Raw genomic sequence first — 15,722 nt, forward strand, 5'->3', positions numbered from 1 at the left:
TTGATTTCTGTGGAGACCGGGATAATGATACGGTATCCCAAAAGCGCTTTGAACAGGGAGTCATGGAAAAGCTATAAGAACTCAATATCATGGGACAACTACACCCCACTTTGGGCCACGTCCCGCCAACTCATGGCATCTACAAGCACCTTGTTGCATACCTTGCCGTGAATCAGCCTATTTCCCTGTACGCTCTTCAGGATCACGGCAGTGGGGGAGAGTTTCATCTCCCTAGCCCTGAGGACGGCGTCACCAATCTGCCAGGCGCGACTGTAGCTGTGAAGGATAGAGTACTTCTTCACATCGTCTGGGGACAAAAGCGACATCGACAAACTGATAACGCATCTGGAAATATAAATTTACCTTCGATATATTTGTGCATCAAATGGGTACGCCCTTCGTAGTAACTGGTGGTCCAGGAAAACAGAAATGCAGTAATACACAATGCCGGGGTGCAGTTGTTATGCCTACGAATTTGCTTAAACTCGGTTTGGCATGTGTTGAAATTTATATTCAGTACATATTAATGCATTTGGAATTTTCAAATTCAATATCAAATTTCGAATTTTTAACTAACGGCATAGGCCTTTATGTGTTTGAAAGATACTACATGGCAGATCAGCAAAAAATTCACGCTCAGAGTCCCTGAACTATTTAAAGCCATCTGCAGGTCTTCAGCATTTCAGTTAGTGCTCCGGCACTGAGGATACCCTAGCAATGGCCAAGATCAAAATGCATCAAAGAAGCCCAGTATAGGAAGACTCCTTCTTCTTCTTTCTTCATCTTCAGCGTTCGCTCTGCACTTGGAGGGGTCATTCTCCTAGGAGTAATCCTCCTCCAAGGCAGGATGAGCGTATCCTGCGTGCCACTACGGTTTGGCGCCAATTGGGTTTATTGGCCTAGTGGTCCGACTTTGGCGAGAGAGATAGAGTCCACGCAAGCTACTCATGTTTCTCACTTGGTGGGGTCTTAGCTTGCCCTGGCATAGACACCAGGTACAAGGAACCTCGGTTTTGAGTCTCATTCGAAGGACTGTGAAGAGCCAGGAATTTTAGTTCCTTGAAAGCCACGCCGGTTCATCCAGACATACGATCCTGGGTTCTCCCCGGGATCAAACCCGAGCCCTATTGCGTGGTGGCCAGCAGTGTAAACCACTAGGCCATGAGGCTCCTTGAAGACTCCTTCAACTAACCATCACTTACCCCATTTTGGCAACTTGCTCCCTGAAGAAGTTCTCCAAATGCTTGCCACTGTCGACACGAGTTGTAACCACAGCATTGCCCTGTAAAAATGGAAAGGAAAACTCAAATGTCACATGAAGAATCAAGAAGTACTTACAGCAAAAACTGATTTCTTGATTACCAGTATCAGAGGAGAGTTTAGTGGTTAGGTCTCCGCTTTATGACTGAACAGTTGTGAGCTTGATTCCTGGCAATGTCAAGCTAGTTTGCAACCCTGAGCAAGTTGCTTAACTTCCATTGCTTCATCCTTTGAACGAGGCGTAAAACCGAGACCCCTTTTACCTGGTGTCCATGCCACGGCAAGCAAAGGACCCCTATCAAAGTCGACAATAACTTGTGATGGACTTTTCCTCTGGCCTGTAGGCCATAGTCACAAGGCCAACAACCTCAACTGGTTTGCAACCACAGTGGCATGCAAAAGAGCTCATTCCGCCTTGGAGGAGGAGATAGCCTACTCTCTGGAGAACAACTCCTTCGAATGCAGAGCAAATGCAGGTTTAATGTTCATCATTTTTATTAGGAATTCCGATCCAAGTAAAGAGGCTGGAAGGAAGTTTTTCATATCATTCTCACCTTTTCGTCACAGATAACCCCAGGATGCGACGGGACACCGTATATGAATGGGACAAACATCTGCAGCTCCGGGAAGGCGCGTCCCATTCCGTCACAATCAACAACCGGAATGCCAAGCTCGGCGGCAACCGCAAGTGGCTCAATGGCATTCAGGCCACCAATCTCAGCACACATTACAGCGACTAGCTTCTTGTTGTTGACCTTTTTCAGTTTGCTGAATTCTCTTGCATCTGTTATTGCCTGTAAAGGAGTAAGGTAATTCTTCATTTGAGGGATACCGCTCTATTGAAAATGACAAATACTTCCCTTTACTATCTAAGGTATCCTGATTGAAGATGTCTTCTCCGCCAGCTATCAGAGGGTAATTAGATAATCGGATAAATAGATGCAAAGCCTCGGGAAATAAGGTTTTTACCTGACAAATAATTTCCACTATTCATGCCTGGATTTGAAATATTTATTTAATGTGTCTGCTCAGAAGAAACACCGAAAAGCTTGATGGTCATCCAGTCAGTCAGACTACACTTGCTTTTCAATAAGAAACAGATCAGATCCACTAACAAAGCGACTGGTTAAGATAACATAACTTTACAAATTTGACTGCTTTTTGCGGACCCTATTCCCTTTATGTGACCATGTTACTTCACTTACCCTGATGCCATCAGCCTCGATCGTGTTCAGGGACGGGTCATTGAAGTCAGACTGAAGCAGTTTCTCCATCATCTTGAACGACGCCATCGTATCCTTCCCACACATCAGCTTCTCCAAGATGACAGTCGGCGCACCCATGAAGGCCACCAGCGTCACATAACCATCTAGTTCTGGACAAGTACCAAGTCTGGAAAAGAGTGTTGATTTTAGAACTGTTCCGTCCGGATCCTTTATTCTAATACTGTTTCAGAACTACCATAGGAGAAGTGCAACTGTTCTGGCTTTACTAAAACCAGAGGTTTTTTACCTGATCACCAGAATCTTTGCAATGGTATTGATAACTTATAATCTGTTGCCTTCTTGCATTGCATAAATGTGTCTTTCATCATAATTGAACATTGGGTTACCATTGGGATGACCATTTGAACCGGATTGAATCATTTTCCCTTGCATCCACCAAACATGAAAGCAAAGGCCCAATTCTGGTCCAACAGACCATATTTGATGATGATGATGAACACACTAGCACAAGCTTTCTGTTTATGATGACCAGGTGGATGTTGAAGGCAAACAAGATAAAACAAGCACTGTGATTGGTCAAAGATAGAACTCTCACCAATATTGACCAATCAGAAGTCTCGTTACAACTCACCTGTCTGGGCTGATGACTCTAATCTTCTTGCCTTGTTTGAGTAGGTTGAGCGCCCTCAGTCTGGCGATGTGTGGACTGCCACCGCCTCCGCAACCTAGGATACCCGCACCAATACTGATACACTCGACGTCACGCTCATGAAGGATCCACTCACCCGTCTTCTCATCAATGTCAAACGTTTGCTTCGGAAGGACAGGACTGTTGATCAAACCTTGAAATCAACAAATTACCACTTATCAAATCAGCCTTGGAAGGCAACAATTCTAGGAGGAGACTCCAAAATCAAACTAGCCAAAGAAGGCGGAGGGGACCAGCCTATATGGTGTGGAATAATAATCTGGTCCCTGTGTCCCAGAGTAGGCAGTTCTGGAGAACATTCTCTGGTGTCTGTCTGATCAGATGTGTTGAACTGGCACCTTCTGGTCTTGACCATGTTCATCATCTTGAGGCGGCCTTTGAGTCTGCAGTGGCCAGTCCTAAGATGAAAAATGACCGTCGCCTCTTTTTGACCAGGAGAGGTTCAAAATGAAACATTTTCGAATGTCCTTAAGAAAGTACAACAGAAATACTCACCAAAGTCAAAATCGGAAGGTACGGCACTATCAGTCTCATCTTCGTCATCAAACAGCCGGACGACTTGGACTTTTGGACTCAGACAGACGACCGCTATATCATCTGCGAGTTGAGTGTCGGGGAATAAGTCGCCGACTGCCTTGATTTGTAATCGCGTTACGTCGCCGAGCAAGTAAGCTAAGGGCGTTTCAATGACTTCCACGATGTTGACGGTGCTTGGATCGGCGCCGCCATTGATGACCGCTTGTCTCGCAGTTTTCTTTGCATTCTCAATGACCTCGTCTCTCGGCGTCTTTGCATACGAGACAATCAGATCGACCATGTGACCTATCTGGCTCAGTGCGGCACCAACGGCATTGGCTACCTGTAAATAACATAAGGCAGCCAAGTTAACTCTTTCCCTGCCACAGCTACTTTTAATTAATATCCCCCAGTTTGCCACGATTTCACTATTTTTACCAGATTTTCAATAATTTAAAAAAAAAAACAAGAAGACATATATCCTTGAAACCTGTTTGATTTTCTTTGTTTCAGCTTACTCTTTCACCTACAAATCAGTTGTACTGCTTTTTTCCATGGTAGTCATTGAAACAATCACCTCTGCAGAGGGGTACTTTGCAGGTTTTGCTTCTATCAGCAGGAAACATGTGGTTTTTCCCGCCAGTTTCACTTGATGAAGTAACGAAATGCATGCATAGAATGAGCAGACCATCATCTGCATGGAAGCCTAACACATCAAACCATTTCCTGGTTCAGTACCGACATGACCTCTGGTGTTACGACGGAGAACTAATAATTTCGTTCTGGAACGAGTTTGGCAGGAAACAGGTGGGAAGTTGCAGTCGTTCTAGAACGAGTTTGGCAGGAAACAGGTGGGAAGTTGCAGTCGTTCTAGAACGAGTTTGGCAGGAAACGGGTGGGAAGTTGCAGTCGTTCTAGAACGAGTTTGGCAGGCAAAGAGTTAACTATCTCAAGGCCATCAACGTCCCAAGACATCGCCAAGAAGCCAGGAGTCGCGGAAATACAGGCCTAGTAAAGGGGTAATCACTTTCACTATTGGTCAAATCTAGATCATTGGTCAAATCTAGATCATTGGTCAAATCTAGATCAGTGTGTTAAACATTCTGCAGCGGCAAAATCATGACCACCAACTGAAACCTACAGCAGGAATGAAATAATTTGCCATTAGGTAAAATACCTGAAAATATGGTGGTTTGATGACTTCTGATGCACCCTGTAACGGCTTTTTCTCATCGACCAGGATGCTGCCTCCGCCCACTAGGATGACAGGTTGGTCCTGGCAAGTCAGCTGCGGATTGAATAGAAGAGGGGGTTAAAGCAGACTGCAGATTGAGATTTTATCATTCCTAGACTTGATACCTCCCCAGTTAGTAGAGACACTCTATCAAGGACACCTCTGGGAATGACAAATGCTGTCCTTAATGGAAAGGTGTCCTGATTAGACAAATGACCTATTTCTAGACAAATGACCTATTTCGGTAAACAAACACTGTCCCTAATAGAGAGGTAGGCCTGCTATTAAACAGATGTGTCTACTAGAGGTTCCACTGTGTGACTGTATTACAAACGATTTAAAGGCTTGCGCCGTTCGTTAGAAATTTTGAATTTGTAATTGAATTTTTTTAAATGTCCAACTGCGAAAATACATACTAGATATAAATTTCAACATTGTGTAGACTGATATACAAATACTATGAGTACCCAGTTTAAACAAATTTGTGTTCCCAATAACTGCACCTCGGCATTGTGTATTAGTGCATTTCTATTTAGAAATAGGTTATGTTTTGTTGAATTTCCGTACCTTAGCTTGATCAATGGCCTTCTCCACCATGCTGTGTATTTCTGCCATCGCGCTATCGGCTATCATTCGTGGAATGTTTTGTAGACGGCGCTCCTCACCAATACCGTTTGCTAAACCGACACGGACGGCAATATCTGTAGCTGTGAGTTTGTTACCACCAAACACGACAGCATCTCGGCAGAGGTTGTACCCGACGGATTCTGGACCGACTTTCATTTTGGTCTGAAGGTAGAAGAAAGATAAGGATATCGGATGGTGTTCTTTCAATATTATTACATCTTATTGGTTCCAAAAGACATATCTGGCTTGTTGATAAACTATTTACAGTAAAATAATAATTTGATAGAAAATGAAATGGCCAGGGCCATTGTGCTCACCTCTTGTGAAGAGAAGATGGATGAAGCATTAGCATGGTTTTAAATGTAAGAAAGAAATGAAGTAATGTTTTACAATGAAATTACATGAGAGATAAAATAATGCGTAAGTTGAATTTAATTGAGGTGACTACAGGTATGACAAAGCAGAGTAGACAATTTTGTGATCTGACCAGTAATTGTCTATTATATCGACCAAGTCAATAGTGGCAGATGGAGTAGGATTGGTGAATACAAGGTCCAATTTGGACTGATAGCTGGTGGTGTTTTTGGACACGTTTTGTCTGAAGTTATATGCTTGAAACATAAAGGTTTCTAACTTTGCATTATAGTTTTCACCTTCACCTATTGATTTCATGTTAAAATCACCCATAACAATGTATTGTTCATTCGGTTCATAAGATGAAAGGCAGTCTTGTAGACCATACACAAGATTTTGGAACGTAGATGATGGCGCTGCATATATTGCAATGATATGGATGACTGAGTGATGATTTGGGGGATGAATGCAAACTGAAAGCGCTTCAAAGGAATTTCCATGGTTATGATTTTTTACTTCCATTATTTTGTAATTTGTACTAATGTACATCATCAGTCCATGTGGAGGTCTTAGTTCTTTTGTAGTTGTTTGGTCATTACGCAGCAGTTGGTGGTTTGGTAATGAGTAGCTTATGTCTGGATCAGATGCTTTTAATCTGGATTCTGCAAATGCAATAATAGAGGCGGCTTTGATGTTTGGGTCAAGTTTCAGATCTTTGAAATTTCCATGGACTGATCTTGCATTGTGGAAAACAATTTTTAGTAGATTATTTGGTTGATAGGCAAGAGCAGTTTTTACCATGTGATGGGTCGAGAAGGGGTGGTTTATGAGGCTAACAGAGTGAATGTAATCAGAGTTTGACTTGTGTGCAAAGATCATGTCCAACTTGGTATGTGTACAGTCTTTTTTTGTTGGTCTGGGGGCATTTTTTGTGGTTGGTTGTATGAGGAATTGATGAAAGTTGTAGGTTTGTGACATGAATGTTTCCAACTGCATTTTGTATTTGTTGTCCATTATCTTTTTGGGTTGACTGTCACCTACAGTTTTGTCAGGATTGTCAATAAGTACAGGTATGTCAATGTTATTGAAATTTCCAAGAAGCAGGAATTTGTCCATTTTTTTGTATCGTAAAAGACATTCATCTAAACACTTAGTAAGATCTGTCCAAATACATTGTGGGTACACATTAATGACAATGATGTGATATATCTCATGGCACTGTGGTGGATGAACACAGACATAGATTGCCTGAAAACAGTCTGTTTTAAAAAAAGTTCTTTCCAAAATTGTGACTTCATTCTTAATGTATAGCAGAAGTTCTGTTGTAGTGTCATCGATAGTTTTTGATGATAGCTGATCATTGCATATTGGTTGATAATTTGGCAACTTGTACAGGCAAGATTTGACAACTTTGGGATTGGTAAATGCAATGAGGGAAGCATTTGCTAATGATTCAATTTGTGGTAACGTGTTGACATAATCTTTGAGGGATTCAACATTCATGAAAGCAATATTAAATTCTTTGCCATAGTACACTGGAGTATAACATAAGACAAGTTGCTGTGCTTGTTTCATTAATCTCATGTAGTCTTGCACTTTAGATGATTGAGAGATATCTTTTTCATTGAGGTCAATTATGTATAAATCATTGAGAGAGCGTACTCGGCTTAATGCTACATAATGCGAGTGGTTTTTAAGACCAGGGGGTGTATTTTTGAGCATTGTGTTCATATTTATGGCAAGTTTCTGAAATGTTCCGCCTTGTGATGAGTGCACTGTTCTTGCATTGCTTTGTTTCAGGGGGAACTGTGTCCTTAATACATAATGATGGTTTCCCCATTGAAATTGTCTTTTGACTGCAAATATTGGTGTCCATGATTTATCGATGGCTGATGAGTATGAAGATCTGTTAGATGATCGCTGTTCTTGTCCTATTCTTTTTTGTTCAAATTCGACCCATATAATAGATGGATTCTTTAGCTCTGCATGATACTGTATATGTTTGATAATGCATGTTGAGCCATTGACAAGGCCATCATCAACGTCCAGATTGATGGAGATTATGTATGTTAGGGAAACTGCGACATTTAGAGTTCTTTGCAGGTTTGCACAGTTGTTGTATGTTGCAACTGTCTTAAGACTTTGTGAAATCTTGTTTTGCATATCTTTTGTGCAAGATGTGGTGACAATGTCTTGTGCATGTATAATAGCTTTTGTTTCAGTTGTCTCATTAAACATCTTTTGGTTATGCTCATCAACTTGCTTATTGAGTAGGAAAATATGAGGCACTTCTCGTGGAAAGGTTGGGTCACTAAAACTGATCTGCCTGGTTTTCAAAAGTGTTATGTCTTCTTGGGTTTGGTTTCCGGTTCTGAGTCTACCAAGGGTATTGGCAAAAGCCATGTCGTCTTGTTGTCTCATTATCTCATCAAGCTCATAAACAACGAAGTGTTCTCTCCAAATGTTCCATAACTCAGCTTCAAGTTGGGCATTCGGGGATTTAGAGTCTTCGAATACATAGCCGCCGAAACATGGTCTAAGCTGAAACATATCTCCAATTGTGATGATATGCACACCGCCAAATGGTTTTTTTATACCCATAATTTCTTGTAATCTCTGGTGGATGAAAAGCAGCATCTCACAGCCAACCATTGATATTTCATCAATGAATAGTACTTGAAGGTTTCGATACTTAGCTCGCATTGTATTCCGTTTCTCTTGTGTGAGCGGTTTGTATGATTTTAGATCTTTTTGAAAGGGTATTGCAAAGGCAGAGTGAATTGTGGAACCTTGGACAACATATGCAGCAAAGCCACTTGGAGCAACTATTTGGATTCTGACATCCTCTGGATTTTGCCCCTCTTCAGAACACAAGCGTCGTAGCAGTACTTGATAAAGTGCTTTCACAACTTGTGATTTGCCTACACCAGCACCGCCAGTTATGAACATGTAAATTTGCTCATTATTCGTGGCACTTGATTTTATTGTCTGCACTACATGTGTAAATATTTCTCTTTGCTTCAAGTTGAGTGATCTGAGAAGTTCCTTGTATTGATTGTCGGGCAGTTTGTGGTTCATCAATTCAACTTGTTGATCTGATGGTCTAACAGCAATTCCTATGTCTTGTGCAATGTCGTAATGTTTCTGATTGTTTGAACGGTCTGGATCAAAGAATAAACATTCATTGGTTTGGATAGTCCCTTCAATTTCATCCTGCTCAACAGGATCATCATTTTCAGCTTCAGCAATAGCTTCCATCAATTCCTCATTGAAATTTTCATATTCTTTTCTTTTCGTGTCAATATTTGTAGTTGCCTTTAAAAAGTTGTATTGCTCTTCATAGGTCTCATGGTGTCCTTTTAAGAGATTTTCATTGGACCAAGGGTGGAATAGTAAGATACGCTCTCTGTAGTATGCTTCTGAATCCTTTTCTTTGCTGAAATTCACGTATCGTATTACCTTTGGGGTTTTCCTTCTAGTAATTTTCACACCAGTTCGAGTAACATAAGTAGCTTCAACAGTGAAGTCGTGTTCATCATTTTCATCATATCTATTCATTTCACTATGATCAGCCGAGTTGTCATTGTCATTAGTATCATTGGATTCATCCAATGGGTAATCATCTAAATTCTCTTCGAATGGATCATCAAGGGTTTCACTTTTTGGATAAGTGATAGTGAATTGTGATACATAATCAGCTAGACAGTACTGTTTCAGAAATGTTCTCCTTGCATACCACGTGATCATACCTGCCACTTGTACGTCAGTTGATGTTGGTTTCAATTTTTCTAATTTGGACTTGTCCTTTAGTATGAATGGTCTTTCTTCAGGAATATTTGTGTTTATGAAAACAACATCTCTTGAGCATCGTGTCATTGGTAATTGTAGCACCAGATACGCTGCTTCTTGGGCTCCAGTTTCGACGGAATTTAGAAACTTATTTCCCATGTGACGTACAGCTTGTCGAAGTTCCATCTTATCTGCCTTTGCCTGTTTAGCAGCTGTATCAAGGAGAGCACTCATTCCTTTCTGAGATTTACAAGTGTATGCAATAATGTATACAGCAACAGCATACCCATCAAGAATAAATTGTATGTCATGATTAGCTTGCCAGGAACTCAGGAGATTTTTCATGTATGGATTTATACGAATTTCTGATGGTTTTCTTTTCAAGAAGACTTTGGGTGCTTTTAATGATGAACGGATACTGTAGATATATTCGTCCTCTGTCATTTTGAGATCAGCAAGGAAATCATCGTATGTGCACTTCGTATCTTTCCCGTCACCCATTGCAATCAAAGTTGCCTGAATCTTCATATAGTTTTCTTTGTAGATCTTCAATTGTTCATCAGTGATTTCTGGATCCAAATCTAATGGTTCTAAAACTCTAGTCCTTTTCATTGGAGGCATTGGGAACCCAAATCTACAAATGGGACATTTACCTTTTCTGCATGTTTTGGAATGTTTATGGTATTGCAAGGCAAGAAAGGGCATGTCACTTTCAATGACATCAGCTGATACACTGATTATAGAGTCAATAAAGTTGACTACTTCTTCTTCAGAAGACGATCCATACTGAGGTGCGTTTTCAATCCATAAAGCCATGTGAACATGAGGAGATCCTCTTTGCTGAAATTCTACTCTATGAAAACTATCGGTGATTACCCCCAATGGATTATGAGGTCCTTTCAGAACAGTTTTCATGAATTCATGAAATCGGTTGTCAAAATATCTAGCACAGGAAACTGGGTCAGCGCTGAGGAGTCTACTTCTTGTTTGCCACTTGAAGTCTTGGATTTCATTGTCAGTATATTCAACCTTGTCAATCAAAAGCCCAAGTGTTTTCAGAAGAGGTGACCATCTTGTATCAGCAGCTGACAATGACATAAATAATGTAGGTATACCAAGCTGTCGAATCATAGCAAAAACCTCTTTCTTTTTGTTTTCGAGGTAGGGTGGTGAATTTCGTATTGTTCTGAAGATATAATAGCCTTCATCTAAATGTACCATGTTGTGTCTTCTGTCATCATCTAGCATCTGATGGGCAGTGTAGGTTTCTCCTTTTGTTTTACAACGTCGGACAGCTAATCCAACTTTATCAGATATTTGTTTGATCTGTAACTTTTTCAGTTTAAAGAATACATTTGGAACATTTTGGGCAACTCTGCGGTCTACACTTCTCAGTTCATATTTGCTGATATCACTGTAATGTACTTTTACTGGATGTTCAGATCTGCCTTGTCCACAAAATATGGTAGGAAATGAAAGATATTCAGCATTGCTGTCATGAAATAAGCCTAAAGGTGTTTGTCCTTCTCCGGGAGCAAAGATGAATTCCTCAGGTTCTGGCAATTCAGCATTATCTAGCATTGTGTCCATATTTGCAGATGTCCTAAGTTCAGTATCATCTACTTCACTGAAATGATCACTGTCATCGTCCTCAGAACTTTCACCATTTTTTTCATCAGCAGAACGGGAATTAAGGTGAACTTTCTTCGAAGTGGTATTAAATGCACTATTGGGTTGCCGTTCATGTTCTTTTGATGTGCTTGGGGCAGGTTCAGGGTCAGCCTCCCTTCTATCAAGAAATTCAGACATGTTGCCAGAGAGTTGTGGCTGAAGTGATTCTATCCACTGCTCATCGTTACTGACATTGACGTCCTTGTAGAATGGGCTGTTATCTTTTAACCACTTCAAAGCATGGAGTACTTTTGTTGGTCTGATATTCTCAATGAATTCATTTGTTTTGTATTGCATTCTTCTTTTTAATTTTACTGGCACTGTTTCTATATCTGACAGATTTCTTGGTAAAGATAGAACTGTTTTTGACACATCAATCGGAACATTGACTACATTGCCTCGGACCGTTTTTTGTCCACCAACAGGAAGTTCCCTCATTTGCATGAATGGAATGCGCAGTGATATTAGCCTTTCTTCCAACTGGTGCAAGTCTAGTTCTGGAGGTTTGTCTTTTACTTTGAACGCCATGTTATTTTTTATAGACAACTTCGGGACTTTTCCTTTATTAATGGAATCTCTGCAAGTTCTACACATCCATTCAATGTTACTGACTGAAGTATAGCTGGTCAGACATTCAGATAAGAGATCTTGTCTATCTGATGGGACATGGACTTTACTTGCATCAATAACAGAATGCTTAAACCATGTTTGATGGCATGAACTACATACATACAGTGGTCCATTACTTATATTTTCATGGAATAACTGAATACTCGTTCGTAGGTTATCTCCTACTCTCTTTTGTCTTTTGGATGCTGTTTCATTTTGTCGAACACTAGGATACTCTCTTCTCACTTTTCTCTTCAATGTATTTATCGTGGTGACTTTTAATGTAAATTCTGTCCTGTTCATGTTGCGTTTGAAACGTTTGTTTTCTCTCTCCATGTACTGATATTGTTCATCACATCTCAATTTTCTCTTACGGGAAACATCTTTATTTTGCTCAATAGAACATACATGTGCATTGGCTCGACTACGCTCTTTAATCACTCGTTCCTTAAATTTATATTCGGGATCAGTCCTTTTCATTTGCTTAGTTAGAAGCTCCTTCTGCTTTATTTCTGGATGAGCCCTTTTCATTTGCTTAGTAAGAAGCTCCTTTTCCTTTATTTCTGGATCAGCCCTTTTCATTCGCTTAGTTAGAAGCTCCTTTTCCTTTATTTCAGGATCAGCCCTTTTCATTCGCTTAGTTAGAAGCTCCTTCTTCTTTATTTCAGGATCAGCCCTTTTCATTTGCTTAGTTAGAAGCTCCTTTTTCTTCATTTCAGGATCAGCCCTTTTCATTCGCTTACTTAGAAGCTCCTTTTCCTTTATTTCTGGATCAGTCCTTTTCATTTGCTTAGTTAGAAGCTCCTTTTTCTTTATTTCTGGATTAGCCCTTTTCATTCGCTTAGTTAGAAGCTCCTTCATCTTTATTTCAGGATCAGCCCTTTTCATTTGCTTAGTTAGAAGCTCCTTTTTCTTCATTTCAGGATCAGCCCTTTTCATTCGCTTACTTAGAAGCTCCTTTTCCTTTATTTCTGGATCAGTCCTTTTCATTTGCTTAGTTAGAAGCTCCTTTTTCTTTATTTCTGGATTAGCCCTTTTCATTCGCTTAGTTAGAAGCTCCTTCTTCTTTATTTCAGGATCAGCCCTTTTCATTCGCTTAGTTAGAAGCTCCTTCATCTTTATTTCAGGATCAGCCCTTTTCATTTGCTTAGTTAGAAGCTCCTTTTTCTTCATTTCAGGATCAGCCCTTTTCATTCGCTTACTTAGAAGCTCCTTTTCCTTTATTTCTGGATTAGCCCTTTTCATTCGCTTAGTTAGAAGCTCCTTTTCCTTTATTTCTGGATTAGCCCTTTTCATTCGCTTAGTTAGACGCTCCTTTTTCTTTATTTCTGGATCAGCCCTTTTCAATCGCTTAGTTAGAAGCTCCTTTTCCTTTATTTCTGGATTAGCCCTTTTCATTTGCTTAGTTCGAAGCTCCTTTTCCTTTATTTCTGGATAAGCCCTTTTCATTCGCTTGGTTAGAAGCTCCTTTTCCTTTATTTCTGGATCAGCCCTTTTCATTCGCTTAGTTAGAAGCTCCTTTTCCTTTATTGCTGGATCAGCTCTTTTCATTTGCTTAGTTAGAAGCTCCTTTTCCTTTATTTCTGGATCAGCCCTTTTCATTTGCTTCTGAAGAAGTTCCTTTGCCTGATAGTCTATATTTTTGCGAAGTTTCTGTTTACTTGGTGTTCCTAGTATTCGTTCCTTTTCTTGGAAGAGTGGATTAGTCCTTTTCATTTGCTTCTGATAAAGTTCCTTGTTCTTATATTCAGTGTTAGTACGAAGAGAGTGTTTATTTGTCCTATCATTCAATTTTTCATTTGCTTTGTATAACTCATCCTTTCTTTTTCGTTGCATCAGTGTTTTCATGTACTCATGTCTAGTAAGTTTCTCCTTCTGATCCGTTATGTATGTTGTTAAATTGCAATGGTAATTGTGTGATGTAGAAGTGGCTGGCTGGGGATCATGTTGGCTTGTGGAAGATTCATCAGAAATGCCATGTTGTATTGTTGACCTCTTTTCTCCCAGGGCAAATGCTTTTGATGACATTAATTTCAATCTGAAATAGGTTATTTCAATGTTGTTTGTGTCAGAAATGCTACAACCAAGGTTAATGACATAGTTAGCAACAAAATTCACAACGTCAGATTCTTGTTGAAACTGTAGGCATACTGATGTACCATCTGGTGTTACTTCACCATTTATATTTCTACTATGGGAATCAAACAAGAAATAACGACCGGACACACAAATCAAGGCCACAGCGTTCCCTTGAATGATCAGAATGGAAAATCCCATTGGGAAAAGTTTCTGAACAGCATGCCGTAACTGTATATATGGCGTCCCGTCATCATCAAGAAGTAAACTATTTTCAAGTAAAAGCACACTTTTAGTTGCACCAAGTGGTTTTAAACTGAAGAAATGTTTGTTAGAGAATTCAATATAGGGGTGAATCTGATCTATAGCTATATAGCCAGCGATATTCCATTTCTGATACAACTGATCTCCTTGCAGTAGAATATCATCTAGATCATTAGATGTCCACAAAAGAGGTGCTTTAACATATGAAAAGGCCAATGCTTTGACACAGTTACAAATACACTGTTTGCCAATCGACTCGCCACGAAACCTTGTCACATCACCCTGATGGAAATGACCTTGAACTGCTTTCATTATTGTAAACTGGCAAGGTCCTGGATTACTCTCTACATCACCAGCCAACTTTAATCTTTCAAAGTTAGCAAATGAATGATGAAGCAGTACATTTTCCAAGATCCAGAATGAAAAATAATATTCACATGTGCTTTGTACAGAAGAGTAATAGGTATTCAATATTATGTCTTCAACAGACAAATCAGCACTTCTGGACTTGTGCTTTACAGTCATTTCATCAAACCAAATGTTGTACCCATAAAGTTCTGTGACACTGTAAAAATCTTGAACATTGTTTAAGAGAGGAGTCGTATGTTTGCAACCACACTGAGGGGCGTCCTTGTCCTTTTTTGTTATTGCTCTTGAAAAGAAACAACCCACAGCTGACCGGTACTGTTCAAGAGAGATCATGATGTTGTGGTAATAGAGCGATTTGGGACAGTGTGATAGATGTTATTCAAATTGTTGTACTTTGCTTGTCTTTAGCAAGATGAAATTTTGTAATCTTTGTTATGTATGGAAAGCACAAATGTAGTAGGCAAACAATCACACAATGTAGTTTTCAGGAGCAACTGTGGTTGTTGTCAAGGGCAGCGGACTTCAGGACTTGAAGAACTGTCACCAGTATTGTCTGAACAGCAACTGGATTCAAAATCAATAAGGACTTATTTTCCTGGAAGTATTATAGACAAACCTTGTGGCACAGTTTTTCTGAATGTAACTACTAGGGATGCGTACAGCCTTCACAGAATGTGCCTGAGGAACCTCACTCTGGTGGACCAACTTCAGGACTGACAAGGGCAGGCGTACTTAGTAGACTGAATGAGACAAAGTATTTTCTAGAACCAAGACGAATTCTACTGTTTTGTCTCAAAATCTAATGCATGCAATCACGGATATGAAGAAAACAGACGAAGAAAAGCACTGTGGTACTTGCTTTTCAGCAATTTATCACTTTAAATCAATCAATTACAGTTCAGTCAATTCAGTACGATCTACAACCTACAATGTATAATGTAGCAAATTGTGCAGTGAAAGTGTTGAAGATATAGGAACGAGGTAGATGTTTACGAATACAATGATAGTTACGAATTGA

At 40.0% G+C, this 15,722-nt stretch overlaps 1 protein-coding gene across 2 annotated transcripts in view; it reads right to left on the reverse strand.

Annotated features, from left to right (window-relative positions):
* LOC135484075 (uncharacterized) overlaps positions 1–15,722 on the reverse strand; it is a 49,258-nt gene that overhangs the window by 2,941 nt on the left and 30,595 nt on the right. For both annotated transcript variants that reach the window (XM_064765172.1, XM_064765171.1), the window contains 8 exons: positions 5,513–5,734; positions 4,889–4,999; positions 3,691–4,054; positions 3,118–3,328; positions 2,466–2,652; positions 1,815–2,054; positions 1,203–1,282; positions 162–345 (listed from right to left, as the gene is read on the reverse strand). In XM_064765172.1, coding sequence (XP_064621242.1) covers positions 162–345; positions 1,203–1,282; positions 1,815–2,054; positions 2,466–2,652; positions 3,118–3,328; positions 3,691–4,054; positions 4,889–4,999; positions 5,513–5,734 — 1,599 coding nt within the window. The remainder of the gene's footprint in view (positions 1–161; positions 346–1,202; positions 1,283–1,814; positions 2,055–2,465; positions 2,653–3,117; positions 3,329–3,690; positions 4,055–4,888; positions 5,000–5,512; positions 5,735–15,722) is intronic.

This window comes from Lineus longissimus, chromosome 3, assembly GCF_910592395.1.
Source record: "Lineus longissimus chromosome 3, tnLinLong1.2, whole genome shotgun sequence".
In the NCBI taxonomy this organism is placed as follows: domain Eukaryota; kingdom Metazoa; phylum Nemertea; class Pilidiophora; order Heteronemertea; family Lineidae; genus Lineus; species Lineus longissimus.